We start from the raw sequence: 14,632 nt of genomic DNA, 5'->3' as shown, positions 1-14,632 counted from the left end.
TTTAAGAAGGACGCCACTGTTGCCACATGTATGCCCCTTGACATAATGCCAAATAATGAAGCCAATGATACTGCATATATACCCCATGATGTGATACCCCGCATTAATGCTAATGTTGCCACCGTTGATGCATGCATGCTCCATGATGTGATTCTTAGTAATGATGCCAATGACTCCACTACTACCGCATGTACACCCCATAATGTCTCTGCTACAACTAATGGCAAAAGCAACCTTGATAGCTCACACTTAAGGTGTTCCTCGATTAATGCCCGCTCTATTAATGATCACGCCCTAGATATCCATGACCTCATCACTACCCATGACCTTGGTATCCTCAGGATAACCGAATCATGGCTACACAAGGCCTCAGATCCTGCACTAACCCTAGCCCTACCACCAGGCTACACCATCATCAGACAGGACCGCCCCACTCTGGGCGGAGGAGTAGCTCTGATAGCGAAAGACTTCCTCTCTATCAGAAAAACAGATAAAGACAAACCGCACTAGAGACTACTTTTTCACCAAAATCAACTTCTCCGACCACTGCACCATCACGCTACATCTAGTCTACCGACCACCAGGTCCCATAGGCGACTTCCAAACAGCCCTCACTCACCTCCTCTCTGACAACCTGAAACAATAGACCAAAGCCATCTTAATTGGGGACCTCAACTTAGGGCTTGATGACGCTAATGACCCTGCAGCCAAGTCAATCAACGCTGCACTCGAGACCCTTGGGTTTTCAAACGCCATTATTGGACCCGCGCACATACAAGGCCGCTCCCTGGACTGGACAGCCCAGCACAACTGCCCCATTCCTATCACTGCGAATTCACCGACCCATTGGTCGGACCACCATATTATTCACTTCAGTATACCGACTGCCAGAAACAAGCCAACCCTGCCCGAGCCCTCTCAAGGAGCTCTCGACAACGCTAAAGACAAACTACTTCCATTCCTATCGGGACCAGCCTTCAGGACCCCCTTCTCGGCTGACCATGACATCCTAGTGCGCACTTATGACATATCAATCAAGGCAGCAGTTGAAGCTATTGCGCCACCGGAAGGCTAAACCAACTAGCCACATCAATGCATGGTTTACCTCAGACCCCCTGGCACTACGATCCAAGAAAAGTGCAGCCCTAACTCTATGAGAAACCACCCGCACAGATGAAGCTACACTTGACTTCAAATGAAGGGCCAAAGAGTATAAAAAAAGCTATCATTCGTGCTAAAGCCACTTCATTTGAAACCAGGATCCAGGAAGCCCAATCCGATACCAAAGAGATCATCTCTATCTTCAGAGATTTAGAGACCCCCACACCCACACCACAGAATTTCACCAAAGATAAGACCTGGTGTGACGGGATCCAATCAGCCATGATCGGCAAGCTTAACACCCTCCAAACCAAAATAAAGACAACTAGACAAGCCGTCAATATCCCCCCCTTCATCAGCACCACCACCCCTTCCAGTCACACCCAACTCATTCTCCTTCAAGGAAATCAAAGAAAGTGACATGATCAATATCATGAAATCCATTAAGGCATCAAACTGCAAAGGGGACATCTGCCCAGCTGCACTCAAGGATTGCGCGAGCCCTCTCACTCCCTCCCTTTTAGCATTTGTGAATGCCTCCTTTGCCACCGGCAAAGTTCCCTTCTGCCTTAAGGAATCCTGGGTCCGCCCCCTCCTTAAAAAACCTTCCCTTGACACTTCCTCGCCCAATAATTACCGGCCCATTACCACGGTTCCCTTCCTCCTCAAAATATTGGACAAAGCGGAATATTTACAGGTACAACAATTTATTGAAGAGAACCAACTTCTCAATCCGGTTTCCGTCCAGGGCACGGGACTGAGACAGCCCTACTAGACTTAAAAAACCAAATGGACGATTCAAGAGTCTCGGGGAAACCTGCTCTCCTCCTCCTTGATCCATCGGCAGCATTTGACCTTGTCGACCACAAGGTCCTATGTCACCACCTATCCACCACAGCCAAGTTTTCACCCAACGCCACCGCCTGAATCTCTTCCTTCCTGCAAGGAAGGACCATGCTAGTTTTCTCTGACATGGCCTCAGCCTCACCTACCATCATCCTATGTGGCTTCCCACAAGGATCCTGCATCTCGCCCACCCTCTATAACATTTTTACACAGCCCCTCTTCCTCATTCTCGACTCTCTGGGAATCTCCTACACCAACTACGATGACGATACCCAGATCCTCCTCACACTAGCAGGAGACTATGACACCAATTCCAAGACACTCAACGGTATATACAACAATATCCAAGCTTGGATGGCAGCCAATGGGACTGTCTAAACTCAGACAAGACTGAACTACTCTTGGTTGGCTCCAAGAAAACACTTAAGAACCTTGAATCCCAGTTCAGTTACTTTAAGATCGACTGTATCAAAATCCCTGTGGCTAACTCCGTAAAACCATTGGGACTCCAACCTTACAATGACTAGGCAAGTCAATGCCATCGCCTCATCAGCGGCATATCATGCCAAACTCATGACTGCTGCTAGACCTTTCCTCTCCAAGGGCAAATGCATCACCATTGCTAGAGCTATTACATAATCGAGATTAGATTACTGCAATGCTCTCTTTCTGGGTACCACCACTAAAAACATGGCCAAACTGCAAACAATACAAAACAAAACAACGCTCTGCGTGCAGCCACTGGAATACCGGAAAAAAGAACATATCACAGCCACCAGGAAACAGGCGCACTGGCTCCCAGTTAAAGAGAGAGTCCTCTTTAAAGCCCTTGCCTTATTCATAAGTGTATCCACCATACTGCCCCACCTTACCTCTCCAAGACAATTCACCCACACAATCTCCACAAAACCAACCAGAACACCCTATGCAAACATGCTCGTAATCCCCAGAATCAAGAGAGCCCAAGCCGGAGGTGCTAGCTTCCCATACCCACCAGCTCTGCAATGAAACGCCCTACCACCTCCCCTGCGAGGAGAAGTCTCCCGCCCAGCATTCTGTAAAGCCGTGAAAACAATGCTCTTTACATAAAGCCTGACCCAACACTGACCAATACCAACCACATGCTTCAGAAATGTCATAATATATGTACTTGGACGATTGTACTCACCTGCTCTGACATTTATGACTCGCATGCATGCATCTCATCTCTTCTGCAACTAAGCTTGCCACAAGTAACAGCGCTGCACTGCCCTTGGGCTGTATGTGCGCTATACAAATGTAAAAATAAAGAAAGAAATATCCCAAGAGTGGGGTCTCTATCCAAGGGACATGAGCTGTGCCAGGGGCATGAGCTGTCCCAGGCAGAGTTATGTCAGGTGTAAGGCTGTTCCATGACATAGCTATTCCAGGATGCAACTGTTCCCTGGATGGATTATTTGCATATGACATTGCTGCATAATCTTCCGCCAAACAATATATTTCCCCTCAAACTACCGATAGCTTTGAAATATTTTGTGGGGTCATTAAGCAAGTAAAGCTCAACTATTTTTAAGGAGGTTTAAGAAGTTTTGTTGACCAAGATTATTTTAAAATTAGGATCCAACATCAGCATTTCAAGCACTTCTGTAAAAGGTACTGGCCAACAAGACTTACATCACTGCCCTTTAAAGAGCAATAATACCACCAGAAAGTAATAGCATGCATGACAGTCAGAGAGAATTAAGATTAAGGGTCTTGATGCAGAATTTGCAATTTTGACCCGCAGGCAAGCGATCAGCAGTGATATCTGACAAGGGATTAGCAACATTGACATTGAGAAGTTGTAGCCATAATGACCATCAGGCTATTTGGCATAGTGACGACCAAATAAGGGGTTTTGCAATAATAATTAATTGGCAGCAGACTATTAATAATTTTATTTTTATTTTTTATTAAGTGTATTTGGTTTATTACAAACCTTTCACAAATCTAACAGTTTTTACCAAAGAGATTGTACATTAAAAACAACAACCTAAAACAGATCTAACCTAAAAAAGGCCTCCAAATTGGGCAAGCATTACTTATTGAGTATTTAAAACTAATTTTTAGGACAGGTCGAAACATAAAAACATTACATCTTTTTAGCTATACCAAATTACCATCTTTGCTTTGCATCATCTTCGCTGAGTAGGTCCAGCATTTTAAAGGTTTGTTCTAAGAATTTGACTGTTACAAAGTTTATTCTTGGTGTTCCGACAGTCATATATTAAACTCCACCATTTCTCAGAGTCTAGTCCACATAGAACTGCAATGTTGCTGTTTAAGTACAGATTTCGGAGTTCTCTTAGCTTTCGGCAAAATAGCACCAAGTGGCTGAGCGACTCTTCACTTCTTTTGCATAGTCTGCACCTCGTGCATATCTTTTCTTTGGTATACCTTGCCTTCGTTGTTTTGTTTTGGAGAACATTCAATCTAAAACGTAATAATAGATCTCTTTGCTTACGATTTGGAAATGTTCTCAAATAATCTGGTATAATAGACATCACACCACAATTTGTTTTTAGGAGTGTATGAGTTTTTGACAACGCTCTTTTTGTTTCAGTGTTGAATCAGTCCTCTGCATAAAGTATAAGTTCTTATAGCATTCTTTTGACGGCTTTTGGGTTTTCAGCCAGAGATTGTTTCTCTAGACCCAACTCTTTTAAAATTCGGTCATTTTTTCTTTTCCATTCTTCAACTACCTTTTCTGTGAAGTTGTTATTTTCGCAGAATATTTCAAATTGAGGTGGCATCAAATTGCTCATTGTTTTTCTGTAGAACATCAGCTTATTGTAGCGGATGTATACTTGTAGAGCGGTCAATCCGAGTTCGTGGTGAATTACCGATATTGGTGTGGCTTTCGGTAGGATATTTTTCCAAAATAACCCATCCAAGGCATTCCAGAAATCCTCTGGAATATTCATGCAAGTTTCTCCTCCATATGTTAGTGTTGGTATTACTTTAAGTCTGTAGAATATTATTGCAGGTCGGAGGGAAAATTTCCCATATCTTTTGTTGATAATATTTGCTTGTGCGATTAGTTTTGTTTTTGTCTTTAGTATTTTTTTCCAGGGCTCTTCATTTTTTATCCCACATAATTGGATACCCAAGTATCTCATTTCGCTACATGGCTTTATTTGCGTTTTGTTCACAGACCATTCCTCGTTCCTGATTTAAGGCTCCTTGTAGACCAATTTGTGTGTGGTCTAATATAATCAGGTTGTCTGCATATAATAGATGGTTAACCGGTCTGCCATTTAGTCTTGCTGGAAAAGTTCTACTGTTGTGCAGACAGTATTGCAGATCTCCAATATAAAAGCAGAAGAGGGTAGCCGCTAGCGGGCAGCCTTGTTTTAGGCCTTTTGTTATTTTTAATTCTTTTGATAGGTTGCCGCCTTGATCTAATTTGACTCTTATTGAGGTTTTAGCATACAGTCCTGTGATTGCTTTCAGGAGATCTGTTGGGCAACCTTTAGTGGCTAATTTGTCCCAAAGGTGTCTTCTATTTACGCTATCGAAGGCTTGGCATAAGTCAATGCTAGCTGTATATGATTTTTGTTTGTTTGTGAATGCTCTTTTTTTCATCAATCCTAGTATAAGGAGATTTAAACTGCACCCTATGTTTTCAACAAAGCCCGGCTGCCGTTTGTTAGATATTTGTGTCTTTAATCCACTCTTTTTAATCGTTTTAGCAAAAGTGTAGCAAAAAAAAATTCTGACACAATCCAGCAGAGCGATTGGTCGGTAATTTTTAGGTTCCATTCGATTTCCTTTTTTGAAAATAGGAACAACGATGGCCAACTTCCATGATTTTGGGATTTGTCCCAGCTTGATGATTCTCTTGAACAGTCTTTCACAGAAAATAGCCCATTTATCTGGATCTTCTTTTAGCACCGCATTTGATAGGCCGTCTGGCCCTGGTGCTCTTGATGAACTTGCTTTTAGAATTAATTGTTTTATATCTTCTTTATCGAAGATAATATTCCAGGGACCGGCTTCGTTTTCTTTTATATTAACTTTGTAGTCCGGTTTTTTTGTGTCATTGAACAATTTTGTAAAGTGCTCCATCCAGCTAGTTTCCGAGATGGGATTCATAAGAGCTGCCGCTGATTGTTTCTCATTAAGCAAATCCCAAAGTGTCCTGCTGTTTGTGTTATCTATGGCTTTTTGCATAGCTTCAGCATCTTGTTGTAGCAGTTGTATTTTATGGGACTTCTGCCAATTTTTTTCTTTTTGTTTCCTTTTCCGGATCAGTTCTTTTGTTCATTTGATATTTTCTATTTTTAATGCGTATAGATCTTTTCGCTATTGTTTCTTTTGTATCATCACCTCTGGACCGTACACATGTAATTTTTTGAATTTTGGTTTCATATATTTTCCGGTGGTTTAATATTCTGCAGACATTTTTTCTTTAGCTTGCCACTTGTCCAGATTTTGTAATACAGTGTCAAAGTCATGTCTTTTCAACCTTAAGCGATTTAATCCAGTTTTCAACTCGATTTTTGTATCCCATACCGGATTTTGTCCTGTCTTCCAGTGCAAGATCACAGCGATAATTGGATCATGGTCGCTGTGAATTGATGATATTACTTGAAAACTCTGGATTTTCACTAGAAGTTGTTCAGAAACAAACATGTAGTCCAGTATATTACTCAATTTGCCATTAGTTCAGTGTTGGTGGGCAGACTGTCCCACTTCGTATTTTCATTTCATCTGTGCAGTCGCCTCACTTCCATTTCGTCATTCCACATTTGGCCACGTTTACATTTTTGGCAATTTTTTTTAAATTTCATTTTGTGTTGATCTATTTAGATTTAATAATTAGGAGAACGGCAGTATTGATTTTACACCATGTTATCAATAAAATCCATAACGATCAGCCATAATGGTTGCATGCTGGATTACCTAGAATCACACACCAGGCAGTTCAGATCTTGTGTTGCTGGTGGATCAATATCAACCCTAACCCTGCCCTTTCAGATAGAATACTCACCAACACAAAGACACAAAGGTAGCAGCTTCCTAGTCATGGCCGATAAACTCTGGAACGAGCTCCCATTAAACTTCAACAATGAAGACTCCTTCCAATGTTTCAAATAACTATTAAAAACCTAGTTATTCAAAAAATACTCCTTAGGGCAGACCATTACCAGAATCTGTAAACAAAAGTGATCATGTAATGTATTAACCTATGTAATTGTGTACCATTGTTTTACTGGAGGTTTCTTGGGAAACTGTTGAATTTTATTCTAAGATGTCTGCAACAACACTGTGATACCCAAGGGTTTGGGTGTTTAACAAATGTAATAAATAAATAACCCCACACTCCATCAATGCCTCACATGCAAAGCACCAAATTCCAATAATCCAGTCGCCGACACAGATATTCCCATATTGCATCGAACTCCGATCCTTCACAGGCACATTCTCACTCGCCATAAAAAGTGCCCCACATTCAGAATGTAACCACCTCAATGACCCCAAAGACATTCTCCAACTCATCTAACTTCCCACCAGCAGTTTCTCCAATGTCAGATGACACCCAATCCACACACAGGCAGAGCACCACTCCCTAGTCACAACACTTCAGGTACATTCCCCATTATAACAAGAATGAAGGTCCTAGATTGGAACCATCCCGTCCCCTGCACACTAAAGGCGGTTAGAGAAGCATTTCAAAGTTTGAAGACATGGATATTGAGACAATTCATGTACAAAAACAAGGTCTTTAAATCAACTTTCATAAAAAAGGAGAAATGTTCAATGGAAACACAATTATTTTCAATCAAAAGTGTCTAATATCTACGGCTGACGCGTTTCGAGACTTTCTTCTTCTTGAGCCTAATTGGACTGCGAACAAACAATATAGAAAAAATACCGTCAGGCTGTTTGTTTACCTTAATATGAATCATGCAACAAAGAGAACAATCTATCGAGTACATAAAGTATAAGTTCTTATAAGCAGTGCATTCCACTAACACAATTATTCATTATACCAGCAATATAAACAGGGATGTGGATTCACCCCCCACACAGCACATGTGCGCCCAAAATATAAAATTGCATGCGTAAAGAGGCGAGTTTAACCACCCTTTAACAATCAGTATATTTGATGCCCATTACGGCATGAATGTTGGTAAAGAGATTGATTTAGTATTAGCCCCATGCTCATGGTAAACCACATCATCTCTCAGGATACCCATATAATGAATGTACCTTGTCCTTTGAGAGCATGCTCCCAATTCTCCTTGCGTGATCGAAGAAACTCCAAGTTCCACAAAGTGGAAAAATATTCACCGACTGATCTCCTATACAGGTACTTAAAGAAAATCATATGAATAGAGCTACTCTTGTGTCACAAAGTAATCATATGTGTCCAAAGCTCTAAAGCCAAATACACTAAAATGGTACACACCGCCTTTGCGATGTTCAAACTATAGAGGATGTCTTGTAGCTGAAACTGTCCAAAAGATGCTCCAACTGCAATGATATGGTAAGTCTAGACGTCCATACGTCTTCAGATGGGCAAAAACACAGTTAACCTGAACGGTAACCACGTCTTGTAAGAAATCTATATTGCGAGGAAGTGCAGCAATTAAATACCCTAAAGGTGGATGTCCACTCTCTCACCTTATGTAAATGGCTGATCCACATCCGATCCCTTTGTCATCTCCGGGATAGTCCCGATGTTCAGGGAGTAATGCAGTGTGCGAAAATCACCACTAGTCAGAGCTGCGCGGCGAAGCGCATGCAGACCTTGCAATGAATGAAACAAAACAGCGCCTCTTGAAGTACATGGATGCGGGAAAGAGTGTAGATGAATCGTGATGCGCTCCCTAGAGCAGATCTTACCTGAACATGAGAAATCTGTGGAGTGTTCTGCACGGCGTAACAGACTCAGCACTGGTTGCCACAGAAATGGGTACAGACACTTGGGGTTGGATGCGCGCTTTCTCTGTGCTTGAACTCAGATCCTTAGCAGTGATTGTCAGTGAGGAAGGACTACAGGGATAACACAGATACCGGGCATCCATCTTGTAATGGAGCTCATATTCCGTGAATGTAACATGTACTTTGGCAATCCTAATAATCATAATCACAGGGTCAACATTTAGAATGGATTACTAGAATTGTAATCTGCATATTTAAAACAGATATGTAGAAAGATGCAAGGGGACCCACCAGTGCATTCCGAGTGACATGAATCTGCATCCCTGATGTCATATTCTTCCTGTGAATGACTAGTCAGCATACATGGCAGGAATATTGTATGTAGTCCACTGAGGGACACATGAAACTGATACATTGCCTTACTTTTGTCAACTTAACTGATATGATGAGTGCCCTGCAGGACACCGTATCCGTTAATGTGTTCCAGTGTATGATGCATTCAGCAGTTTAATACACGTTCTATAATGTATTCTAAAGTAGAGAAAGAAGTGACCATGTTGACAACTCAAGTCCACTTAACATAATGGTGTCTATTATTTTTCAAAAAAAAAAAAATGATCCTGTCCCTGAAACCGTCTAATTGCCAGGGAGATCTATGCCCTGCTCAGCTCATTAAAGATACTGCCCGCGACCTCTCCCCTTTCATTACAAAATTGATCAATGCTTCCTTCGCCACTGGCTCCATCCCTACTAACCTAAAACAATCCTGGGTACTACCTCTACTGAAAAAACCCACACTTGACCCAGTAATGCCCACAAACTACCGACCCATAACTACTGTTCCCTTTCTACTAAAAATTCTGGACAAGGTTGCCTATGTACAAATACAGAAGCACCTGGAAGAACACAACCTCTTAGGCTCTAGACAATCTGGATTCCGCCCCCAACACGGGACCGAAACCGCCCTTATTGACTTGAAAGCGCAGATCGACTCGCTCAGAGACAACGGGCAAGCCACACCCTACTCCTCCTCCTCGACCTATCTGCAGCCTTCGATTTGGTCGATCACTCTGTCCTTTGCTCACACCTCCACACTTCAGCTCACTTCTCCAGTGAGGCCATCACCTGGATCACATCCTTCCTTAACGGCAGGACTATGAGGGTCTTCTCTCCCACGGCGGCAGCAGACCCTATACCCATCACATGCGGTGTTCCTCAGGGCTCCTGTGTCTCCCCCACATTATACAACATATTTACCAAGCCCCTTTTCGATGATTTGGATCATCTCGATATCACCTACACTAACTATGCAGATGATACTCAGATCCTCCTTACGCTTTCAGGAGATTATGGAAAGGATTTGGCCTTGCTAAATAGGGTGTACATCATCATCCAGGCATGGATGGCTACTCATGGACTATGCCTGAATGATGATAAAACAGAACTCATCATTTTAGGCACCACAATCAGTATAAAGAAACTTGGCCCGGCTTATAACTCCTTCATGATTGACGGGAACAACATCAAAGTCGGACAGGAGGTCAAAACATTGGGATTCTATCTAGACTCCAATTTTTCCCTCAAAAGACAAGTGAGCTCCCTTGCATCCTCCACGGCTTACACGTGCAAATTAATCCGTGCAGCCAAACCTTTCCTGTCGGATACTAGCTGTCTGACACTCGCCAGAGCCCTCATACTGTCTCGCCTCGACTATTGTAATGCCCTCTCTACCTAGGATCCACCAAGGCCACCACCAATAAACTGCAAACCCTTCAAAACAACGCTCTCAGAGCAGCTCTGGGCATTTCCAGAAGAGAACACATCACAGGCTTCAGCCAACAGAACAATTGGCTCTCCACCAGAGATAAAATTCTCTTAAAAACGGCATCACTCACCCACAAGTCTCTTAACAACGCAGCCCCAACCTACCTGATCAACAGGTTCCACAAACAATCCTCCTCAAGACCCGTCAGAACTGCATACAAAGATTGTTTATCTGTTCCCCACTACAAACGGGCCACCATAGGAGGCAACAGCTTCCCGGTAAAAGCTGCCAAGCTTTGGAACTCCCTGCCTCCAAACCTTAGAGTAGACCTGCCTTATCAGAACTTCCGTTCCAAGTTAGTCTCCTGGCTGAAACTGGAGACCCACTAAGACTAGGTAGTGTCCAGCGTTACACGCACACATTGTAACCACGTGTGCCTCTTGCTTACCTGTATATTATATTACGGCCTGTTGGCCTTACTGCTGATTTGTATATATTGTATATAACATTTGTGTACATATATATGTATTATGTATATTCCTCGTGTACTGTAACCAAGCTTCGAAAATTCTTGTAAAGGCTGCGCCCTGATACCCCCGGGTACGCTCGCGCATTATAAATAATAAAACAAAACAAACAAAACAAACTTTGTTAAATGATTTCCAAGGTAAAAACATGTATGCTGTTGACATTATAGCAAACAAGTAAGACCAATACATCCAGTAAGTTGAATTCATAAGAACAGAAAATCAAAGAAAACATTTAAGTGAAAACTCATCATTGAGGCCCCTGGGATAGAGCGTGTCAAGGTGATGAAACCAGAATTGTTCTCTTCTTGACAAGAGGGATTGGTAGGCACCACCCCTAAGTGGGCATTTCACAACTTCTAAAACTTGGAACTTGACCTGGGCTATAGTGCGATTGTTCTCCAAGAAGTGTCTTGAGAGAGGTGATTTCATGTTTCGGCATCTGATATTAGATTTATATTCCGTCCATCTAATCTTGACAGGTCTGATGGTTTGTCCACATAGATTTTACCACATAGGCATTTGATGGAGTATATCACTCCCGGTGTAAGGCAAGTTGCAAAGTCTCTTAACTTGATCCTTGAACCAGCAACACATAACCCTGTGCCGAAAACTTTTTCCGGAGCAGCTGAAGCTGCATTACATGTCAAAGATGAGGGCTACGTTGGAGGATACAATCCATTCAAAATAAGAATTATTAATATGCCAAGTACAACCTAGCACACATGCAATATCAGTATACAAACTAAATACAAAATACCATTCAACACAAAAAAAAAATAGAGGGATACTCAAGCTTGAAACAATATTGACTTTGTTTTATGTAAGGTTTAGTCTCAATGTTTAGTTTTACATTACATTATGTCTATAATGATATGTGAAAGATACAGTTTGGTATTCCTTAGGTTTATAAAAGACAACTTTTTATAGATCGTAACACACAAACACACACACCTCTGCCAAAGTCAAAGCAGGACCAAACAGCAGGAATGGATATTTGGCCGAAAGATATTAAATTGATTGGAATCCGTTTTTGTTTGAAGGGTGTTCATTTTTAACAGGGGCTTATCCCTATATAAAGTATGCTCTTTATAATAAAACCCATCATGTGCTTAACCGGCTATAGAATTAAATCAAGACCTTGAAACAAATTCCTATGTTCATAATGAAATCATTTTAGATTCCTCATTGGTATTCAGATGTAGCCACCTCTTCCATACCTTTTTCCACCATCTGTTTCCACCTCTTAGCCCAGTCTGTTAGCTGCAAGGCATAGGCCTTCTCAATCCGGGCACGTTCATGGATACAATTCATGAGGTCAGTACAAAGTCGGTTGCCATCATCAATTCGCTTTACTGTGCGTTTGTAGTTTCCAACCTAAAACATACAAGGAGTGAAGTATTAAGTTGACATGTTTTTCCTTTATCAGATCCACTCACTTCCCACTCAAGCATCCATGACCCGATTAAATGCTTCAATTATTTAATTAGGCTAGTAATTCGTTACTAGTTTTCTTTTGCCATAAGTATTCATCTTCTCAAGAAATGGTATACTTCAATTAACTATAACATATTTAGTATAATAAAAAGTAAACAAAATATTAAAGCATATCCACAAATGTACTCCCAAGTTCTTACAAAACATGTTTAAAAGACATTTAGTTACAAAGATTTCTGGATATCATAATGAAACCATTGGCCAAATTGGTATTACCTACTTTTTCCTTTTGAGCTACAGTATTCAATGCATTAATTTGCAGCAAATTAATACATTTACCAGAGCAATGGCAAAACCACAGCAGATAGACACTAATGAGACCGCAAAGGCTACAGCCTCAGGCAGGAATTGCAGCATCACTTAAACCTTCCCTTACACATGAGAGCCACCATATCACTTCAAACTGATCAACATGCATCACCTGCATGACTATCGCTTTTCTACTGGTCTAAATACCCATGTCCAACTTCTCGACTCAATCCATAATTTGTAATCCAAGTGTAATAGTCAACAAAGAGGACACTTTTGCTAACTGTACTCATTATACATTGATATCACTATTGTCTTGCAGGGATCGATGCTATACAATATCCCAACTCTGAAAAGTAGATAAGAGAATAACAATAAAAAGCTGGAAATTCCCTTGCAATACATTAAATCTAAAAGGCAATCTGTTAAATGTACCCTTCAGGAAGGGAGTCAACCCCACACGAGTCAATCCTTGTGTTACAACAATCTAGTCCACACAACTAAAAGGGTGTGTCAGACTCAAATATCTAGACCCAAACCTCTATAGAAATTGTTCTGTAACTATAAGACTTTTAAAGAAATCTGAACAGGCTGGGGAAGAATCAAAAGATATCCAGAACACCTCACACAGACCCAAGAGCATTTTTCTAGTTGCAAAGCTCGTAAAAATCCATGGATTCTTAAGCATCTAATAAGCGTACAAGCCAAGATGACAAACTGCAGACTAACTAGGGTAATAAAGATCTCTTGGATCAGAGATAATGGCAATAAATGAACATAAGGCATTAGCACCCCGTTCTAAGGATTGGAACGGGGTGTAACGGCACGGCAGCCCGAGTTATAGGCCTGGCCCTCACCTCACCCCACCCCACCCCCTTGGATGGGCGCAATGGTAATGGAAGGCAGGGTTCCATATGGAGCCCCTCTTCCACTACCATGGCGGCCTAGAAAAGCGAGAAGCCGTGAAGTGAGGCGGCGGGAGCCGCAGCTGCAACTCTTGGGTAAGTGGGGCAGGGCAAAGGGGTCTGAGAAAAGAAAACAAATATTTACTTACTTAGATATTCACTTAGTGGCGACACGTAGATGCTTGTCCTATGTTTTGCAACAAGCCATCAAATACCAATGCCCCAAACAAACTGCATTCTTTAGATTTGCTAAACTCAATGGAAGACAACTTTTGTTGACAACCCATGAACAAGATCAAGTCAAATTGCTATTGGCACCAGGAAGTTAGGATTATTAAGAATCTACTGGATTAAAAATTAACCTAACAGTTTATCCTAATAAGGTCACTGCGATAACCAGGCTCCACCACCAAATATGCACTGCACAATGAATTAGGGCTAGATGTCCTTGCAGACATTAAGATGAGCCCAATTATATTATTGTTGGCTATAGAGGGCAATAGTGCCAAACTCACTCGCAATTATTCTTAATGATAAATAAAAAAGTTAATTAAAAATTAACAGTAGCCACGACCAATGTTACACCAATAATGTGTTACCAAAGACCCATTCCCCCAGTCTAATAGATGTGATCGCTGCAGGTGTAGAAAATAAATGATAGTATAATGAAAACGGGGGTAGGAATGCGCTTGACACTGTTAAACTAAAGTAAATCAACAGTCTTGCTGAATACAATGTTTTTAATAATAAAGCTTTCTTTGAAGAACAGCCGACACGTGTTTCGACACTTAGGTCGTTTTCAAGGCTGGTTAACACACATCGTAAATAAGAAT

At 41.5% G+C, this 14,632-nt stretch overlaps 1 protein-coding gene across 7 annotated transcripts in view; it reads right to left on the bottom strand.

Moving 5' to 3' along the window:
• The window catches only part of PACSIN2 (protein kinase C and casein kinase substrate in neurons 2), a 909,220-nt gene that overhangs the window by 409,443 nt on the left and 485,145 nt on the right, over nucleotides 1–14,632 (bottom strand). For all 7 annotated transcript variants that reach the window (XM_069628223.1, XM_069628220.1, XM_069628219.1 and 4 more), the window contains one exon: nucleotides 12,369–12,525. In XM_069628223.1, coding sequence (XP_069484324.1) covers nucleotides 12,369–12,525 — 157 coding nt within the window. The remainder of the gene's footprint in view (nucleotides 1–12,368; nucleotides 12,526–14,632) is intronic.

Source organism: Ambystoma mexicanum, chromosome 12, assembly GCF_040938575.1.
Source record: "Ambystoma mexicanum isolate Mex_15411 chromosome 12, UKY_AmexF1_1, whole genome shotgun sequence".
Lineage (NCBI taxonomy): Eukaryota > Metazoa > Chordata > Amphibia > Caudata > Ambystomatidae > Ambystoma > Ambystoma mexicanum.
This window is presented reverse-complemented; position numbering and strand designations above follow the sequence as displayed.